The sequence below is a fragment of the Mycotypha africana genome (assembly GCF_025528875.1).
Source record: "Mycotypha africana strain NRRL 2978 chromosome Unknown BDF20scaffold_5, whole genome shotgun sequence".
Taxonomy (NCBI): Eukaryota; Fungi; Mucoromycota; class Mucoromycetes; order Mucorales; family Mycotyphaceae; genus Mycotypha; species Mycotypha africana.
The window spans coordinates 371,818-388,171 of NW_026515729.1; the positions used below are offsets into that span (position 1 = coordinate 371,818).

Sequence of the window (16,354 nt, forward strand, 5' to 3'; positions counted from 1 at the left end):
CATAGGTTTCTTTTTCTTTTTCTTTTTTTTTGCATGATCCGTTACGTAATATAGAGCAAAGTGTGCAGGCCGGACTTTTTTTCGAGCCATTCGATTCAGCGAGTGGAGGCTTTTTCCTTGGTTTCTTTTTTCCTTCGGAGTTTGTTTCATTTTAGTTGTTGGTTGTTTGCTGATCAGAAAGTTTCCCTGATTCATTTTCCAGTTACAGTTGTTTTTGTTCTTTTTGTTTTGTTGGTTGGTTTTCAAGTTTTTTCTTTTTCTCTGTCCTTTCTCTTTTTATTATTTTCATCCTATACGAGTGCCTACATAAAAGAAAGATGGGGCTCTTGGGATCAATAAGTGCTTTTGTATACGGCCAACAGCCCAAATCACATGAAAAGAAAAAGAACTATACGTTTTCCGACGTGATAGGTGAGTGTTCCAGACAAAGGATTTTATTCAAAGAAAAGAAACTAACGATCCCAAACATGTCGCCAACAAAGGCAGCGGATCCTTTGGCTCTGTAAAGAAAGCCACTCGAAACAGTGATGGTAAAGAAGTAGCTATTAAAATTATCCCGAAAAAGAAGGTAGAGAATCATTTTGATATGGTGAAAGCAGAGATATCCGTCATGGAAAATTTGGAGCATCCAAATGTTATTCATCTTTACGATTCGTTCGAATCGAGGTAAATATCTATGAATGCGTCACAAAAGAAAAAGCACGTTCCTTTATGCCCTCATGAAACAGTCCGTTTCAACTTGTTCTATTCCTTTGAACAGAGACAAATTCTATATTGTGTTTGAGCTGTAAGTAAAGTAAAGCATAACGTACCGCAGCTGTCTCGACTTAGTTGTTCTTTACACAAAAAGTTATTTTGGAACTTAGTGCGACAGGCGGTGAATTATTTGATCGATTATTTGAACGTGGAAAGTTTAGCGAAAAGGATGCTACTGTCATTGTAAAGTCCATTCTGAGAGGGTTGGAATATATCCATCAGCATAACGTTGTTCATAGAGGTAAGAAATTGCGTTGGTAGGACGCCAAGTGACACGGAGCTTCTTATTTGCATTCGATGGGTGTCGTAGATATGAAGCCTGAAAACTTACTCTTCAGAAACCGTGATTCCGATGCAGATTTGCTTATTTGTGATTTTGGGTAACTTGTTGTCTTCTGAGGGATGAAGCGCTAAGAACTGTAGGGTAACAGATCTTTTTTTTTTTTTTTTTTTTTGATAGTATTGCTAAACTAAGTAACGAAATATCCAGTTTGGACGAGATTTGCGGATCACCGGGCTATGTTGGTAAAACGATTCACATCTTTATTCAAGAGGATCACCCTCCATAACCGATCGTTTTATTCCTCTCCTCTTTACAGCTCCCGAAGTCTTATTACAAGAGGGCTACGGCGCTCCTGTCGATATGTGGGCCATGGGGTAAAAGTTTTGTATTCAACAACTCTGCTATGACAATTGAGTCTTACTTGTACAAAAATCACTTTTTTTTTTCTTGTGGGCTCTTTTTTTCCAGTGTCATTACCTATACATTGTAAGTTCAGCATGTCACAGAAGCGTATACATTGCATTTTCTTTTTTTTTTTTTTTTGGTTTTCTCATAAAGTTGGAATCGGACTTGATGGGTTTACAACAGACTGTGCGGATATTTGCCTTTTCAAGCTGAAGATCAGGCTCAACTCATCGATGAAATCACACATGCCAGATATGATTTTCACGAAAGATACTGGAGAAACATATCGCTGGATGCAAAGAATTTTATCCGTTCTCTTCTTCATCTGAATGCAAAAGAAAGATTAACAGCTACACAAGCGTTGCAACATAAGTGGCTGACGGGCAAAGAAGCGACCGATGTCGATATTTTGAGTAGTGTACGAGAAAATTTCAATGCTCGTAAAGTCTTGAAGGGCGCGGTAGGTGCTGTTCAAGCCATGAATCGACTACAAAAATCGGCGTCTGTGCACAATGAAGAAGCAGATGTGAAAAAGGCCGCGACAGACGTTTTCGCGAAACTCCTTGCAAAGCAAAGATCAGAAAAGCAACAACAACAACAACAGCAGCAGCAGTAGCAGTAGCAGCAGTAGCAACAGTAGCAACAGACAACAGTAGAGAGCTCACTTTTGCACAACGATTCTCTTCCAAACATTCAACTTTCTTACTCCTTACCAACTTTTACTACCTATTGTTATTATTTTAATACATACAATGATAAAGTTTGCTTCAAGCGCGTCATTGAAGCGAGCCATCTCTTTTTTGTTCTTTCAAGAGTCGAACCTCTCTTTGGAGGTGGGGAGATGAGGCAGCGGGTCTTGAAACGCTTTACGAGAACAACTCACACTTCCACGCCAAACCTTGAAAGAGATAATTCAAAACAAGATTGGGTTTTTTTGTGCTCCACCCATTTGTTGTATTCATGTTTCAAGTAAGGGCAAGACGGATAAGAGGAAACTGTCATTTGAAGTGGGGTTTTAAAAAAGATAAAAAAAAAGGGGAAGGACTGTCTTCCTCCCTCTGTTCATTCGGTATATTGTAAGCTTAGTAAAGAGGGGAGACAAAAAAAAAAGAAGGGTTTATGTGTTCAAGGGGGGTGGAAAATCTTTTATCCAAAAAAGGTAAAAAGAAAGCTGGATCCAAAGTTATACAATTTACATTGATTGGATCAATTTCACTTTACTTATCGAGCATTTAAAGGGGACTTTTTATTTTCATTAGTTTCAGAAACCCGTTGTTGCATGAAAAGGAATGAAAAAATGATTACAGCCCATTTCCCGCCTTTTTTTTTTTTTTTTTTTTTTTTTCCCAAGTAGAGAGATTTACAGCCTCAACCGATATCGCCGATATCTCTATAAAAGTCAACTTTTTCAAGGTCAATTCATGCAAGCAGATCACTTTTCACCGTTTAATACAGCTCTATAATCTATTTTACTTCATTTGTGCAGATCATTACCTCTTTAGAACTTCTCTCTTTCTGCGTATACATCGTGTACTCGCTGCTCTCTTTTGGTATGGAACAGAAGGAACATGGCCTTTCTGATGACTTGTGGTCATTTCACACGTTGAGTGTCATTTTGGGTCCGAAATCAGTCGATTTTTTTTTTTCTTTTTTACCTCTTCTTACTTACCTATACAAGGTACAAGTTCCGCAATGAACGTGGTAGAAACAGGTTTTTCGACGTAATTTTAAAAAAAAAGCAATATTTTGTGTGAAAGCAGAGTTTCAATATTTAATGCAACTGAAACAGCAGCAAAAAAAAAAAAAAAAAAAAATAGATAATGGAGAGAGAGAGAGAAAGAAAGGAAGATGCAGTGACAGTGATGGTGTTGGGAAAATGAAGCCATGTCTTGTTTTATTCATGACAGTTAAGGGAGTGATTGTATTAAAGTGTAAAAAGTATAAATTGTGTATAAAGGAGAGGCGAGTTTATCGCTTTAGTACTTCAGCAGCAGCAGTGGCTAAAATATCAATATTCTGGCAGCTGCTTCCATTCGTAAAAACGCTGCCATTGGGTGTACTACTACCACTCAAACTACTGCAAACACTGTCGCGATGATCTGTAAAATAGTCGTGATCTTCTTGCTTTGGTTGAAAAGGCGCTTCGAGCAATCTTTGATGTTCAAAAGAAAATGATCGTTTAGGCGGTAAAGGAGGAGATGTAGTAATAAAAGAGTTTTTCCGGCCAAGTGTTAGACTGTTGTGTCGAAATGTTGTTGATGGCGTTTTAGAACTGTAGGGAGTAGATGTAGTAGTAGAAGTGATATGGACGCTTGATTTACCGTTCGCCATCTGTCCTTGTTGTCGACATCGGTTCATCTTTGCACGACGGTTTTGAAACCAAACCTATGCGAAAACCGTCAGTTCTTTTTCCTTTTTTTTTTTTCATCTCATCTCCTCCTTACCTGGACTTCTCGTTTTGTCATGTCAAGTTCTGCAGCTAATTGACTTCTAATTTCAGAACTAGGTGTATCTGTTACTTCAAATGTTTCCAGTAATCGTTTATATTGATGAGGCAGGATTCGTTTTCTTTTGGCTTTGGCTAAAGAAGAGACAATGATATTGCCGGTATTGGATTTATGCATGCCAGTGGTCGGATGGCTCCATAAATCCGGAGGCTCCGTCATAGCCGGCGTTAAATAAGGCGCTGGACTTGGTATAGGTAGGGTGGCACTAGGTCTGTTTCCATGATTAACATGGCTTAAGCTCTCAAAAGAGCTGTTGGTTGGAGAAGAAGAACCACTCGATAGAGGTGAATGGTAAAAGTAAGAGCCGGTATTTGTAGTAGCAGCGTTGGGCGAAGGGGGTGCAGCCGCAGGATGAGGATAGTAAATGGCTGGCAGAATAGGCGCGCCACTGCTGTGTAACTTTCTCGTAGGTGATGGATTCGTCATGTCACTGCTATTCAAACTAGGTATGCTTGTGGAGGGTAAGGCTGTTGTCGTGCCTGCGTAGTGAGGGGAAGAGGATGCAGAAGAGATGGGTACGAAAGACGGTGGAGATGATGAAGCTGGCGTGGAGGGTCGTATGGCTGGTAATTCAGTTGAATGAGAGGATAAGGGATGTTGCAAAGGCTCAATAGACACCTCGTTTAATAATGCTGATATTGATAGTGAGCTACGACGACTTCCATTTGACATTGCTGCAGGCATGAGGAGGTTGGTTAAATAGTGTGGAATAAATAGAATGAACAGGTACAGAGAAATAGAATAAAAAGGATATACGTTAGGCGGTAAAGGATGACGTTGTGAATGATGAAAGATACGCGTGCAAAAAAAGAAAAGAGAAACAGAAAAGAAACATTCCCTTTTCATCATTCAAGATAGCTACTGACAGGCGTATTTATATAGCAACTATTTTTTTAATTTTTTTTTTTTTGCGGTAAATCAATCAAAGATTGAAAAAGGTACAAAGTAGGGTTTTTTTTTGGTTTTTTTTTTTTTTTTTTTTTTTTCTTCAGTGCAAGCCCTCCCCATAAATAGCCTATCACTGCCTTTCTACCTAGAAAAAGACAGCAAGTTAAACTTGGTACTCAGTATCAACTGTAGTGGATGGCCCTGTTGAGGTGGATACGTTCGTATTCAAAAACTATAAAAAGGTAACAAGCACAAGGAGCCAGATTGCATTTTCTATAACTTTTCTATTTGATAACTATCTTTTTCATTTGTAAGCCTTCTTTTTCTGTAAACGTCTGATGATAAAAATCAAATGAAGTTCAGGGCCCTAAATGACACTAATAGACATGGAGTAAACTTTTTTTTTATATTTATTGCACACATTCTATCTTTTAATCTAGAATCATACCCTAGACTAACTTATCAGTTACTTCTTTTAGTAGTAATAGGGAAGCTTTAGAAAATTCATCTGGTGATAATCAAGGACTCGATTACAAATCGGAAATACTACAAGGCAACTTTAAAAAAGTGGAGTCCATTTTTGAGAAAAATACTAAATTAATTTAGATAAACTGCATTATACATCCGGCCGTGCTAACAAGATATCATCTAGATTGTTATCGGATTGTAAGATGAGTACATAAGGTCCAAACGGTAAGCATTCAGCCTTTGACTAGAATTTATGGATATCTTACACCTTATACTGTAACAATGGGTGAAAGAATGATATCAATCACACATGCATGTAAATAGAATTAGTTTCGTTCGAAAACCGCGGGTCTTTGATTGTTATTTGCTGCAGCAAACATAAAAATAGCAAAGATCTTTTCGGCAGCATTAACCAACGCGATTCCAAATTGCATTTCATTACACTGTAATACAGCATGTACTCTTTGCTTTGACGCTGCTGTGTCTTTGCATTCTCCGGAATTTTGATGCTTTTTTTGTGCCCTGAAAAAATCAGATTCTTAAAAATCTATGTCAAATTAAAACTAGCATAATCTTAAAAGTGTCTAGGGTATTTCTTAAACATGTTCTTCTGTTCGTCTGGAGCAAACAGTATGAAAGTCCGAATCAAAGAAAACTTATTTTTTTGACATCTCAACTCAGCCGGGAAATTTAGAAGGACGCTTACCCCCTCCTTTTTCTATGTAAATTTTCCAGAGACGTTCACTGTCAACAACACAATGGTTTACAGTAACAATATCTTTACCACTTCCCATAGAGATGAATGATAGCCATGGAAACATCCTTCACTAAATGCATCCCCTTGTTAAGAAGAGGAACATGTTTTACAAGCAACCGCATGGAGGGGGAGGGGTGGTTATTGTTCTTCTTTTCTATTTCCCCGAACTCAAACAAAGTAAAAGATCCCTGTTCCCTTATCAAGCTTTTTTTAGCCACAATTTGTCTTCGCTCTAAAGCGTAAAAAGTGCAAAAAGTATCACGTATTTATTAGCCACCCGCGTTTTTTTCTGTTGCGTGTTTTCTATCTATAGAATGCCCAAAAAACTTTATCAAAGCTTTATCGTGTATAAACCGGGTCATAAACGGAATGAGTGATAATCGCGCTTTTATTGAGTTGGCGTGGCTTTCTTTTCTTTTCTTTTTTTTATTTTGGTTTTTGGGCACAGCCAAAAAAAAAAAAAAAAAAAAAAAAAATATAAATTAAAAAAATCAAACACTGATCCTTGTCGAGGAAAATATACTAAACTGCCGAAGAAATCTTTTTGCTTTTACGAAATGACCATGGTAGTATCTTATTGTTAAAAAGGCGTATATGGCAGAGGTAGCATCTTCGGTCAGTGCATTCTGGAAGACTGTAACAGAACAGTCGTCACAGACACAGTAGCCTCCTCTTGTTATACGTTCCTCAGTCCTTCACATGTAAACAGTTGTACAAACTACAGTATTTTCGGTTTTGATTTAGACGTTTTTCTATTGAAATTGGATATTTCAATAACATAATTCAGACAATCCAAGTAATGATTTTCCGTTCACTTATTTCCAAAGTTCAGACACTTTCGGTAAATCACCCTCCCATTGGAGGATATTCCACTCAAGAGCTTGTTACTCTTCCCATTACATTCGTTGTTTACACGTTTACCAGAGTCGCACTGGCTAGAACGCCATCCCAAGATGCTTGCCAACGCCTTTTTCCGCTACGACCAGTCCACTAACCGCCTCATAATGAAACGACCAGGTGAATATAATGTGAAACCGCGGTTGCTTTCACATCTCTTGGGCCAATTGCTCACCGATGCTACAGTTCAACTTCACCCGTATATTCACAGGGTGCCGGCAGGCTCTTCTATCACTACCGACGACCCAGATAAGTCATTGGAAATTACACTACTACGACGATTGGCCAACAGTAACCTTTGGCGTCATTATTCGGCTTCAACGTTTAGACTTCATCATCACATCCAAATGCAACAAGCATCAGGTATAGGGGTGATCCCCAAACGGATGTTCACCCTGTTCTGGTCCCTTCCTTTGTTTCTTCCGGCTCGTGACCTAGGCTATCGCACCATTTTGAAAAAATTACCATGCTTATCAGTCTTACAAGCCGCAGGGGTAGTTTCATCTGCTACCTGCAGACTCTGTAATCATGATATTGATACGTTCGAACATTTTACAACCAGTTGTCCACCACGCTGGCAGATATGGCAAGAAGGCCTCGCGATATATTTCCCATCCTTCGACTTTGATCCTCAAAGCATCTCCGCCGCCCTAAGATTACAATCGCCACCATCACTACCTTCGTCCGAGCAATCTCGATTTTTCACCGTCTGCTTCAGTATCCATTGGGCTATCTGGACGTCATTTTTTCAAATGATATTCCATGATATTCCTTTTCATCCCCCATCCGTCTCTAGTAAAGCATACAACATAATTTCTTTGAGCCTGTCTTCCTCGCAGCTCATGCGGGAAGCGGCTGCTTTCGACTAAATTTACTTGTCATAGAAATCTTCCTTTCCTCTCCATGTCCCACCCCTCAGCGATGTGTGACTAATTTATTATTTTAAATAAAATAATCTACAAAAAAAAAAAAAAAAAAAAAAAAAAAAAAAAACTTTCGGTAAATCCACCACCACCACTACCTTCATCTGAACAATCTCGATTTTTCACCGTCTGCTTTAATACCCATTGGGCAATATGGACATCTTTTTTCGAATGATATTGTATGCCATTCCGTTTAACACGGCCCCCCCCCTCATCCGTCTTTAGTAAAGTTCACAATATTATTTCATTGAGCCTGTCTTCTTCGCAGCTCTTGCTGGAAGCGGCTGCCTTAGATTAATGATCCACCACAGAAATTGTCTTTTTCTTCTCCATGTCCCATCCCTCAGTGATGTGTGACGAATTTATTATTTTTGAATACCATAAAAAAAAAAGAAACTACTTTCAGTAAACTATCTTAGGGCCTCTTCTTCTGCACACATCTTTCCCTTCAGCATGCCTGATCCACACCCTAAAACCCTCAAGAATAAACGTTTTGCAGGCTTCTACGATACGTGGTGTAAGACTTATTGCTGTCTAATGGTGGCTCTTTGGTATTATTTTTATCCTTAGCCTAGTGCTTACTTACAGGATCAACAACTGTGGTAAATAGGATAAATGAAAAAGCAGTCTATATCTGCTTTTATTGATGGCATATTTAATAAGTGAGGTATGGTCATAGTATCCGTTTCTACCTGTTTTGCTACTATTCTAATATTGTTTACCTCTTTTAGAAGCTTGTGTGATTATGCCTTCTCGAGAAGCTAAGAGATATTTCAAGCGAAAATTAGAAAGAAAGAAAAGAGAAATTGCTGAAGGTATGTCCCTGCAATCTTATGGTCAGTTACAGAATTCTGCAATTCAATACTCTACGAATGTAGGAATTTGTAAGGACTGTGGAGAAGTGGGTCATATTAACAAAAAAAGTTACAAATGCCAGCTTTACGATGCATGTAAGCCGTGTTATCACTTTCCGAATCAAAATTAAACAGATCTCTTACCATACTCGTTTTATAGCCAAAAAAAGGAAAGCACGAGCGAAGGATGATTACGAGACAAAGGCTGCAAAGGCTAGAGGGAAAAAGAAGAAATTGGAAGACAGCAAGAAACGAGCAGAACTTCTGGTACAGCATCTGCAAGCTTATATTAGGGGAAGCAGGTCAGAAATCGACAATACATGGGCATGTCGGTCACACTTGCCTCTGATAACTTTAAAAGCAAATTTCCTACAATCGTTTACAGTCTGAAGACACATCCCATGAAAGGATACAGCGATTCGCTGGCAGCAGCCTGCTTGACACTGGCCACTACTTCTGCAAACTTTATGGTGGAGAATTTTGAAAATAGGCTCAAGCACTATGCTTGAACATGTTTGGAGCATCTGTTCCCTGTAAGTCATGATCGCATCCATAACAACTGTAGTAGCAGGGTGTCTCACGACCTCAATTCGATAGCCATAGAAGAAAAGTCACCAAAACGGAAATGCCCAATTTTATTTCATTTGTTTGACGCGTTTATCGTAGTCTATATTTTACTCAAACCTCCTCGCCACTTTTTTTGAACTCATTAATGCTCTAATGATGACAACGGAAAATGGAACCTGTAATTATATTTTTGTTGCAAATTTACTGTTTTTTAAAAAAAATAGAGTCTGCCCTGATTGACACAATTTTTACACTAATAAACATCATTGCTAATGTCTGTTTATATAACAGTTCTGCTACTGTTAAAATGCCATTTCCGTTTATACATTCACGCACAGAGGAATTATAGTGCCTAAACGCGAAACCAGACGGTTTGGTTTTTTTTTTTTCCTATTTAGCTTGTTCCTTAAAAAAATGAATATAAAAGAGGTTTCTAAAGAAATCATTCGATCAACTTTTCTTTGAATTTGTGCTATATTGGTCTTTTTGGCTGTTCGTGGAAGGCAGAGAGAAGGAGACATACGAAAAGCCTACGTGTTTTAAATGCCCTTCGCAGAGGCATGAGGAAGGACTGTACATGGTCCATTTTTTCTCAGCCTACATTACTTTCACTGTCTTTAACTTAGATGAGCTTGTACATATTTACATTTAATATGTCTTATATACACAAACAATAAAGAACACAGTCCGGACAAACTTATGCTGGATTAGGCAAACATGCATATAAGCATGCTAATAATGCTCCTAGAACAAAAAATAGAAAAATCTACAAGCACCATTAGCATGCGTCAACGTTTCTTCTTATATTTGCTTATCGATAGCATTCCTCCCTCCTCCAACTTTCCAAACCTCACATCACCTTCATCAAACAGATATATTTAAAAAGGGCCCGAAAACCGCACCCACACTATTACATGGTTTCATGTAGATATACTTACTAGGGATATATAGTATAGTGATATATTATGGCAAAATAAAAGGCGCAAGATACAAGCCAGCTTTACAAAATGCCCTGCATAATAAGAATTGGGAATAAAAGATGGTTTAACATTCATCTTTCTATAATCGCGCACGAATCATCTCTTTTGTTACCTGGGAATAATATTGAAAAGTATCATATAACCTTGTAAACACATTGCAACAACTACTCATTATCAATCGATCCACAAATTCTTCGGCCTGAGGTTCCGTCAGCTGTAACTGGAATCTGTCTCTCAACTGCGGCACTGTCAAGTCCCCGTTCAAAAAACACGGCAGCTTTGAATCTTTACACATCATTTCCGTCAACAACAATATATTCTCGCTATGTTTCCTCACTGCTAGAAACGCCGCTTTCATTAATGCTTTGTATTCCGCAAACTTTTCACCATGCACACCTCCTAGTATATCAATGTATTCTTGCGGTAGTTTGAAAGGCGCCATTTCAAATCCAACAGATCCCGGAGAGTTGGATAGCATAAAACCAAAATCAATATGGATAAGATGCCCAGCATCGTCAATAAGAAGATTGCCGTTATGTCGATCTTTGATTTGTAACAAATAGCACGCGATAGAATAGCCTGCGAGACTTCGCATAAAAGCGTCCTGTGCTTTTATAAACTCATCTGATTCCGCAGGACCCCATTGCTACAGTAGGGTGTATAAGTCGAGAAATGCAGATGAGTAATAAATTCTTTTTCAAGAAACTGAAAAGAAAAAAGACACTATATACCTTTTCAAAGTAATCAGACAAAGTGTACACGGCACCTTTATGCTGTTCATACCAGCCTTGCCTGTACGCTTCCTTCTTTAACGAATGGATCGAGATGGTGTTTCTCAGAGTTTCTATCAAACCACTACTATCCGAAGTGACCAACACTCTATAACTATATCACGTGCATGCGCGATTTAGTTCCTTTTCGAATGATTATAAAGCCTATTGACAGCTTACTTTTTCACCCAGACATCTACGCCTATATCTTCCCAAATCCTTTGCATTTCTTTAATCAACTGAATAGCAAACTGTTCCTGTCGTAAATCCGCTCCATTTTTCACAATGACAGAGATCAATCGCCAATTGGGCAAGTGCCCATAAGGAGATGCTAACCTCAGCCGTTCCTTTTTCGCTTCCCAGTTTTCAGAGAGTACAGCAGCACTTGGATCTTCTTTGTTGACTGCCCAAGTAACAACTGCTTTATCCTGCTGTTGCTGTTGCTGTTGTTGTTGCTCATCCTCTGCAACAAATGTGAATGCTATTTGTTTTCCCCCTCCAGCATGATCGCTATGAACAACAATACTACCCACACCCTCTGTTTCCATTTTCGCCATACGCTGATGCTCAAATGCCATCATTTCTTTGATGATCTTTTGTCGGATAGGATCGTGCTTTTTATCATTGGGAAGTTGTGCCAACATGACAGCTGCAGTACGCATTCTTTCCGCAAATTCATCTTTTCGAGGCTGCTCCACTGGGTTTAAGTTGACGTGTAACGTTCCATTCGTCTGTCCATCCTCTGATTGCATCAAAGATTCACCGTCTTTACATCCTTTCTCTGACGGCTGCATCTTCTTTTTATCATGGCCATGACTCTCTCGGTGTTTCTTTTTTCGGTCATGATGATTGCTCTCCCCTCCTGTTCCTGCAGCTGCGGCTGCGGCTGCGGCTTGTTGATGTGCTTGATGTGCTTTATAAAGATTTGCATTGTAACCCCCGTTATTTTCCTTTTCTTGATCCTCCTCCAATACTTCAATCATAAGTAAATAAGGTGCTCTTTCTGCTGAATTGAGAACAACTGCATCTGAAGGACTGATACGTACAATACGATGGTGTCCAAGGCCACAATCATGGCCGCTGTTGCTAGCAAGAGGAATAGAATCAGAACATGTGACAGAAGTGCCACCACGCGTAGTGCATGGGCACCATAAGGGCAGACAGATTTCTGCTGGCAAATTGTGATTGAGTAGAGTCAATTCTGCCTGCAAGGCACTCATACGCGCTTCTTTGGGAACAATAATGAGTCGTGTAGCAATATCCACAAGCGCTAAAACAAATTGTATTTCGGAACGGAAATAGTTGCTTCGTAGTAAAGATCCGGTATAAGACGTATGTCGCTGAAGGGAACGATGTTCTTGCTGTGGATCGCTATCACTCATACGATGACTACACGATGGTTTTTTTTGTACATCCTTTTCTTCCATATCTACAGACGACAGTGATAACGAAGATGTCGTAGATGATCTCCTACTCGACCTAGAGGCTGACGTTGAAGAAGAAGAAGCGACTGAAGGAGCAGTGGATAGAGTGGACGTAGATGTCGACTTGTAAGATAGCGCCGGTGATGTTGAGGAGGGTGCATTATTCGTTGGCACTGTGGACTGTCTCAAAGCTGTCAATGCTGGATCAAATACCTTCAAGGAGGCTCCTTTTTTCATCTTGTTGTTCTTTTTCTTCTCACTACTACCACTGCTGTCGTTCTTATATTGACTCCCCACTTTATTGCTGGCAGGTGCTAGATTTAGAGCGGTCTGCCCATTCAGCTTTTGTATATAACGCTTCACTGAAAATGGTTTTCCATGATGCAAGTCTTCTAAAAAAAAGGGAAGCTTGTCAACATGTGTTGCTTTCTAAGGGCTGTATTGTCACGACTCCTACCATGAATTGGGTTATGGCTCGTAGATAAAAGATTATTGCTCGATGCCGTCATTGTACGCTGCTGCAATGAATGTCGTTTCATGGGTAAATCAGGCTGCGAATACGAAGCCGTTCCTTTATTACTGCTGATGCTATGCTGTTTTTGATGTTCTTCCGGTGTCAGTAAATCGCGACGTCTTCTACCTTGTGCTATAGCGATTCGGCCTGCTGACTTTGTCAGAATCGGTTGACCAATGCCTAATAACATAGCACCCATGCCTACTAAAGTAGGAAATACATTTTCACGGATCTTATTGTACTCATCGTACGAATTCGTGCTGTCGTGTAAGAAGTGTACAGGTTGACTTTTCCCATCCATAGGCTGATTTTCTGCAACTGTATCCCCCATCTCCTCAGCAAACAGTATGGTTTGTGTTCTGTTGAGTAAACGTTTACATAGTTGAAAAGAAGCTGTAGATGGGTTGGCCGATAAATCCGAAACATAAGCTTGCAAATACCATAAAGTCTATATAACGGGGCAATGATAAAAGTGACATTCTTTTTTCTAAGTATCCACATTAACGAGTTGTATACAAGTGTTGAACTCTTTTGGGTTACCATCAGAGCCATGTGAGTGGACTTTTCACTCATCTCAGCTAAAAAGTGTTCTAAAGCCACCGATTCAGATGGTCGGGTAATCAGCAAATGTCTAATAGAATAACAACAGGAACATTAAGCCAACCAAAGGAAATAAAAAGCAAAAAAGTGGAAGAAGCAACAAAACATTTTGAGGTGTCGAAATTGCTTATGTTTAATTTTCATTTTTTTTTTTTCCTTTCCTCACTTTACATTAACTGTGGTAAGAAGAATTCTATCTCTGGTATAGGAAAGCGTCTAAGTTCTGTACACAAGTAATGCTGAATGCCCACATTGTTTGAATAACGGAACAAATAAGAAACAGCAATCCAACAGTTGAAAAACTCTGAAGTGAAGAGCCGTAGTAGAAGTTCGTTGGACATTTTTTATCAGAAGAATAGAGAATAAGCAAGATAGGAAAGGCTGGGTATTGATCTGATATAATAACCTATTTCAATATAGATTTTTCATGTCTCTTTTTTGTGCATTCCAATTTTTGCGCAATTACAGTTTTTCGTTTCAGATTTAGACAAACTGAATTTATATTCAATTTTTTTGCAGCATTTTTTTAGACAAAGTAGGCAAACTTTTTCAAACCGTATCCATCGTTCGTCTTTGTAGATAATCGAAAAGGATGATTTACAATGCTCAAGACAGCAACATTTTTTCAAAATTTTTTGTTGTAAAAGCCATATTATAATGAATAGGTTCTTTTGGGAAAGATCTCTTTTTCTTCGTATTTCGCATTTTTTCTTACTTTAGTGTCGTTCGGTTTTCATCCTCCAACTTAAGACGTCTCAATAATTTGGTTCGTACTGTCCAAATAGTAGTAGCTCTCTTCACCATTTCATACAAAACATTTAGTTTGTAAATGGTACCTCTTTGTCCTTCCATCAAACTTTACTTATTTCCTCTAAAGAGACGCAAATAAAACACTTTAGTCCAGCAAGTGTTAATAGTTGATCATTAGGTCGGTAGAAAACATCACAACTACCTGCACCGACTGTCATATGTCTAACTGAGTGTTCATATCTAACTATCCTCCCTTAAGAGAAGCGAAAGCCCTTGCTGCTGGGCAGGATGACAAAAAAACCGGAGTTATTCTTATTGACTCCCACAGTGTCATTTAAATGGGGACATATCAGAATTAATGAAAGGCCCTTAGCTGCAAGACAGTCCTATGTCATCCGGTCCTATGGCTAACAGCCTTGGTTTATTCTTTTACGTCTTTAAATTGTTAAAGTTCGGATATGATACATTAGGAAGGAATTATATTATGGTTTTTGTGAAAATCCTATGACATTAACTAATGTTTGTTGCCAAATGGTCCACAGGCCTTCTAGGAGCTCCAGGCAACTCTGAGAATATTTTTAAATTTATAATACACACTGATGGATTTGCCATAATCTTTCTATTTGTCTGTACCTGCAGAGAGGAGAGTGAATCAGCTATGCTCACTCTTGAGGATTTGAAGTCAACAGATACTTCAAAACCATAACTGTAGATCCAGGGCTTAGTGAAATAATTCACAGTGTTTAAACAAGTTCTGAATAATTGTGGTGCTCGCCCAGGCTTAATTAAGCAAGATCCCGAACCGCGCCCAAAGTCTTAGCCTACCAATATAATGATTAGTTTAGCCCCTTCCCCCTCCCCCCATTTAGATAGTATGCTTTTTCGCCCACCACGGCACCCTGACCAACACTATGCATCGCTCTATTCTCAAAAAATCGAGCTGCCCCGGGAATTTAGATAAGCTTTAATATCTCGTGTCCATTGGGCTTAAAAATGTCAGTAATAAAAATCCTTGTTTAAACGTATTAATAGATGTGGCGGGATTTGAAACGTATTTTTTTTCTTTGCCTTTTTTGATCAATTTTGCCGTGCGATGCGACATTTTCTGTCCATAATTTTCCGTCCCCCAACTGTTGTTTAATTTCTTTTGACAAATGCAAATGAATTTTATAAACTATATGCAAAATAACAGTGGAAATAGCAGTAGCAGTAACAACGACAATAGTAATGGTAAGGGGGACAACTCTGATCCTTCTGCAACAAAAGGAGGTGCGGTGAAGAGAAAACGGTTAGCGTTAGCCTGCAATGTCTGTCGCCGTAAAAAGGTAAGGATAATCTCTCTCGTTGATCTGCATACCGTCATTAACAGCGTTCTATAGATCAAATGTGATGGCGTTCGACCTGCTTGCGGCAAGTGCACACGTCTGAAGCAAGAGTGTTCATACCCAACTGTGGTGAAGAAAAGAGGGCCGAAGCAAGGGCATATTGAATCCTTAGAAGAAAGGCTTAGAAAGATGGAGGAATTATTATCGCAGTCAAAGGCAAATAACGATGTCAACAGTAGCAAAAATGACACAGCAGCAGCTCAGTATACCAATGGCAGTAAAACTTATATGCAGCAAGGACAAGAGCAAGAGCAAGAGCAACGGCAACAGCAATATAGAGCATTACACGATGGAATACCGCCACAACAGCAAGAATCAGTAGCAACACCAGCAACACCAGCAACACTAGCAACACCAGCAACACTAGCAACACCAGCAACACCAGCAACACTAGCAACACCAGCATCAACAGAACAGCAACAAAATATACCACAGAAACACCTTTTTGGCGGTGATTCGACAGGAGACTCTAGGACAGGAGATTTAGAAGCAGAAAATCCAGATAATTGGCCACCTTTAGATATTGTCATATCGTTAGTAGATCTCTATTGCCATTATTTCGAAACGTTAACCCCAATTGCGGACATAATGAGACTGAAAGAACGAATCAGTAAACGGACATGTAA

At 39.1% G+C, this 16,354-nt stretch overlaps 6 protein-coding genes across 6 annotated transcripts; 3 read left to right on the forward strand and 3 right to left on the reverse strand.

The window, feature by feature from the left end:
* Nucleotides 1–47: 47 nt before the first annotated feature.
* On the forward strand, nt 48–2,100 carry BDF20DRAFT_987464 (kinase-like domain-containing protein). The gene is made up of 9 exons (XM_053085241.1): nt 48–411; nt 483–666; nt 695–787; nt 867–997; nt 1,067–1,136; nt 1,217–1,281; nt 1,356–1,413; nt 1,508–1,525; nt 1,628–2,100. Exons 1-9 carry the CDS (start codon nt 318–320, stop codon nt 2,058–2,060), a joined length of 1,146 nt encoding a protein of 381 aa, XP_052936098.1. The 5' UTR covers nt 48–317; the 3' UTR covers nt 2,061–2,100.
* Nucleotides 2,101–3,757: 1,657 nt separating this feature from the next.
* Nucleotides 3,758–4,017, reverse strand: BDF20DRAFT_795387 (Homeodomain-like protein; the record flags this gene model as incomplete). Its single annotated transcript, XM_053076262.1, has 2 exons — nt 3,758–3,829; nt 3,889–4,017. Coding segments are annotated over 2 exons (201 nt in total), but the record flags the coding sequence as incomplete, so codon positions are not given.
* A 1,533-nt stretch (nt 4,018–5,550) lies between these two features.
* Nucleotides 5,551–6,411, reverse strand: BDF20DRAFT_987466 (uncharacterized protein). The gene is made up of 2 exons (XM_053085242.1): nt 6,014–6,411; nt 5,551–5,845 (listed from the first exon to the last, which is right to left on the reverse strand). The coding sequence occupies exons 1-2, from the start codon at nt 6,126–6,128 to the stop codon at nt 5,634–5,636; spliced, it is 327 nt and encodes a 108-aa protein (XP_052936100.1). The 5' UTR covers nt 6,129–6,411; the 3' UTR covers nt 5,551–5,633.
* A 2,218-nt stretch (nt 6,412–8,629) lies between these two features.
* Nucleotides 8,630–9,247, forward strand: BDF20DRAFT_835214 (uncharacterized protein; the record flags this gene model as incomplete). The annotated part of the gene is made up of 3 exons (XM_053078823.1): nt 8,630–8,834; nt 8,899–9,040; nt 9,124–9,247. 3 exons carry the CDS (start codon nt 8,630–8,632, stop codon nt 9,245–9,247), a joined length of 471 nt encoding a protein of 156 aa, XP_052936101.1.
* A 1,117-nt stretch (nt 9,248–10,364) lies between these two features.
* Nucleotides 10,365–13,934, reverse strand: BDF20DRAFT_820077 (kinase-like domain-containing protein; the record flags this gene model as incomplete). The annotated part of the gene is made up of 9 exons (XM_053077510.1): nt 10,365–10,931; nt 11,017–11,170; nt 11,236–11,486; nt 11,589–11,830; nt 11,993–12,652; nt 13,111–13,234; nt 13,313–13,441; nt 13,534–13,624; nt 13,765–13,934. The coding sequence occupies 9 exons, from the start codon at nt 13,932–13,934 to the stop codon at nt 10,365–10,367; spliced, it is 2,388 nt and encodes a 795-aa protein (XP_052936102.1).
* A 1,459-nt stretch (nt 13,935–15,393) lies between these two features.
* BDF20DRAFT_867958 (uncharacterized protein) lies at nt 15,394–16,071 on the forward strand. Its single transcript, XM_053080918.1, has one exon. The coding sequence runs from the start codon at nt 15,498–15,500 to the stop codon at nt 15,720–15,722; it is 225 nt and encodes a 74-aa protein (XP_052936103.1). The 5' UTR covers nt 15,394–15,497; the 3' UTR covers nt 15,723–16,071.
* The last annotated feature ends 283 nt before the right edge of the window (nt 16,072–16,354 follow it).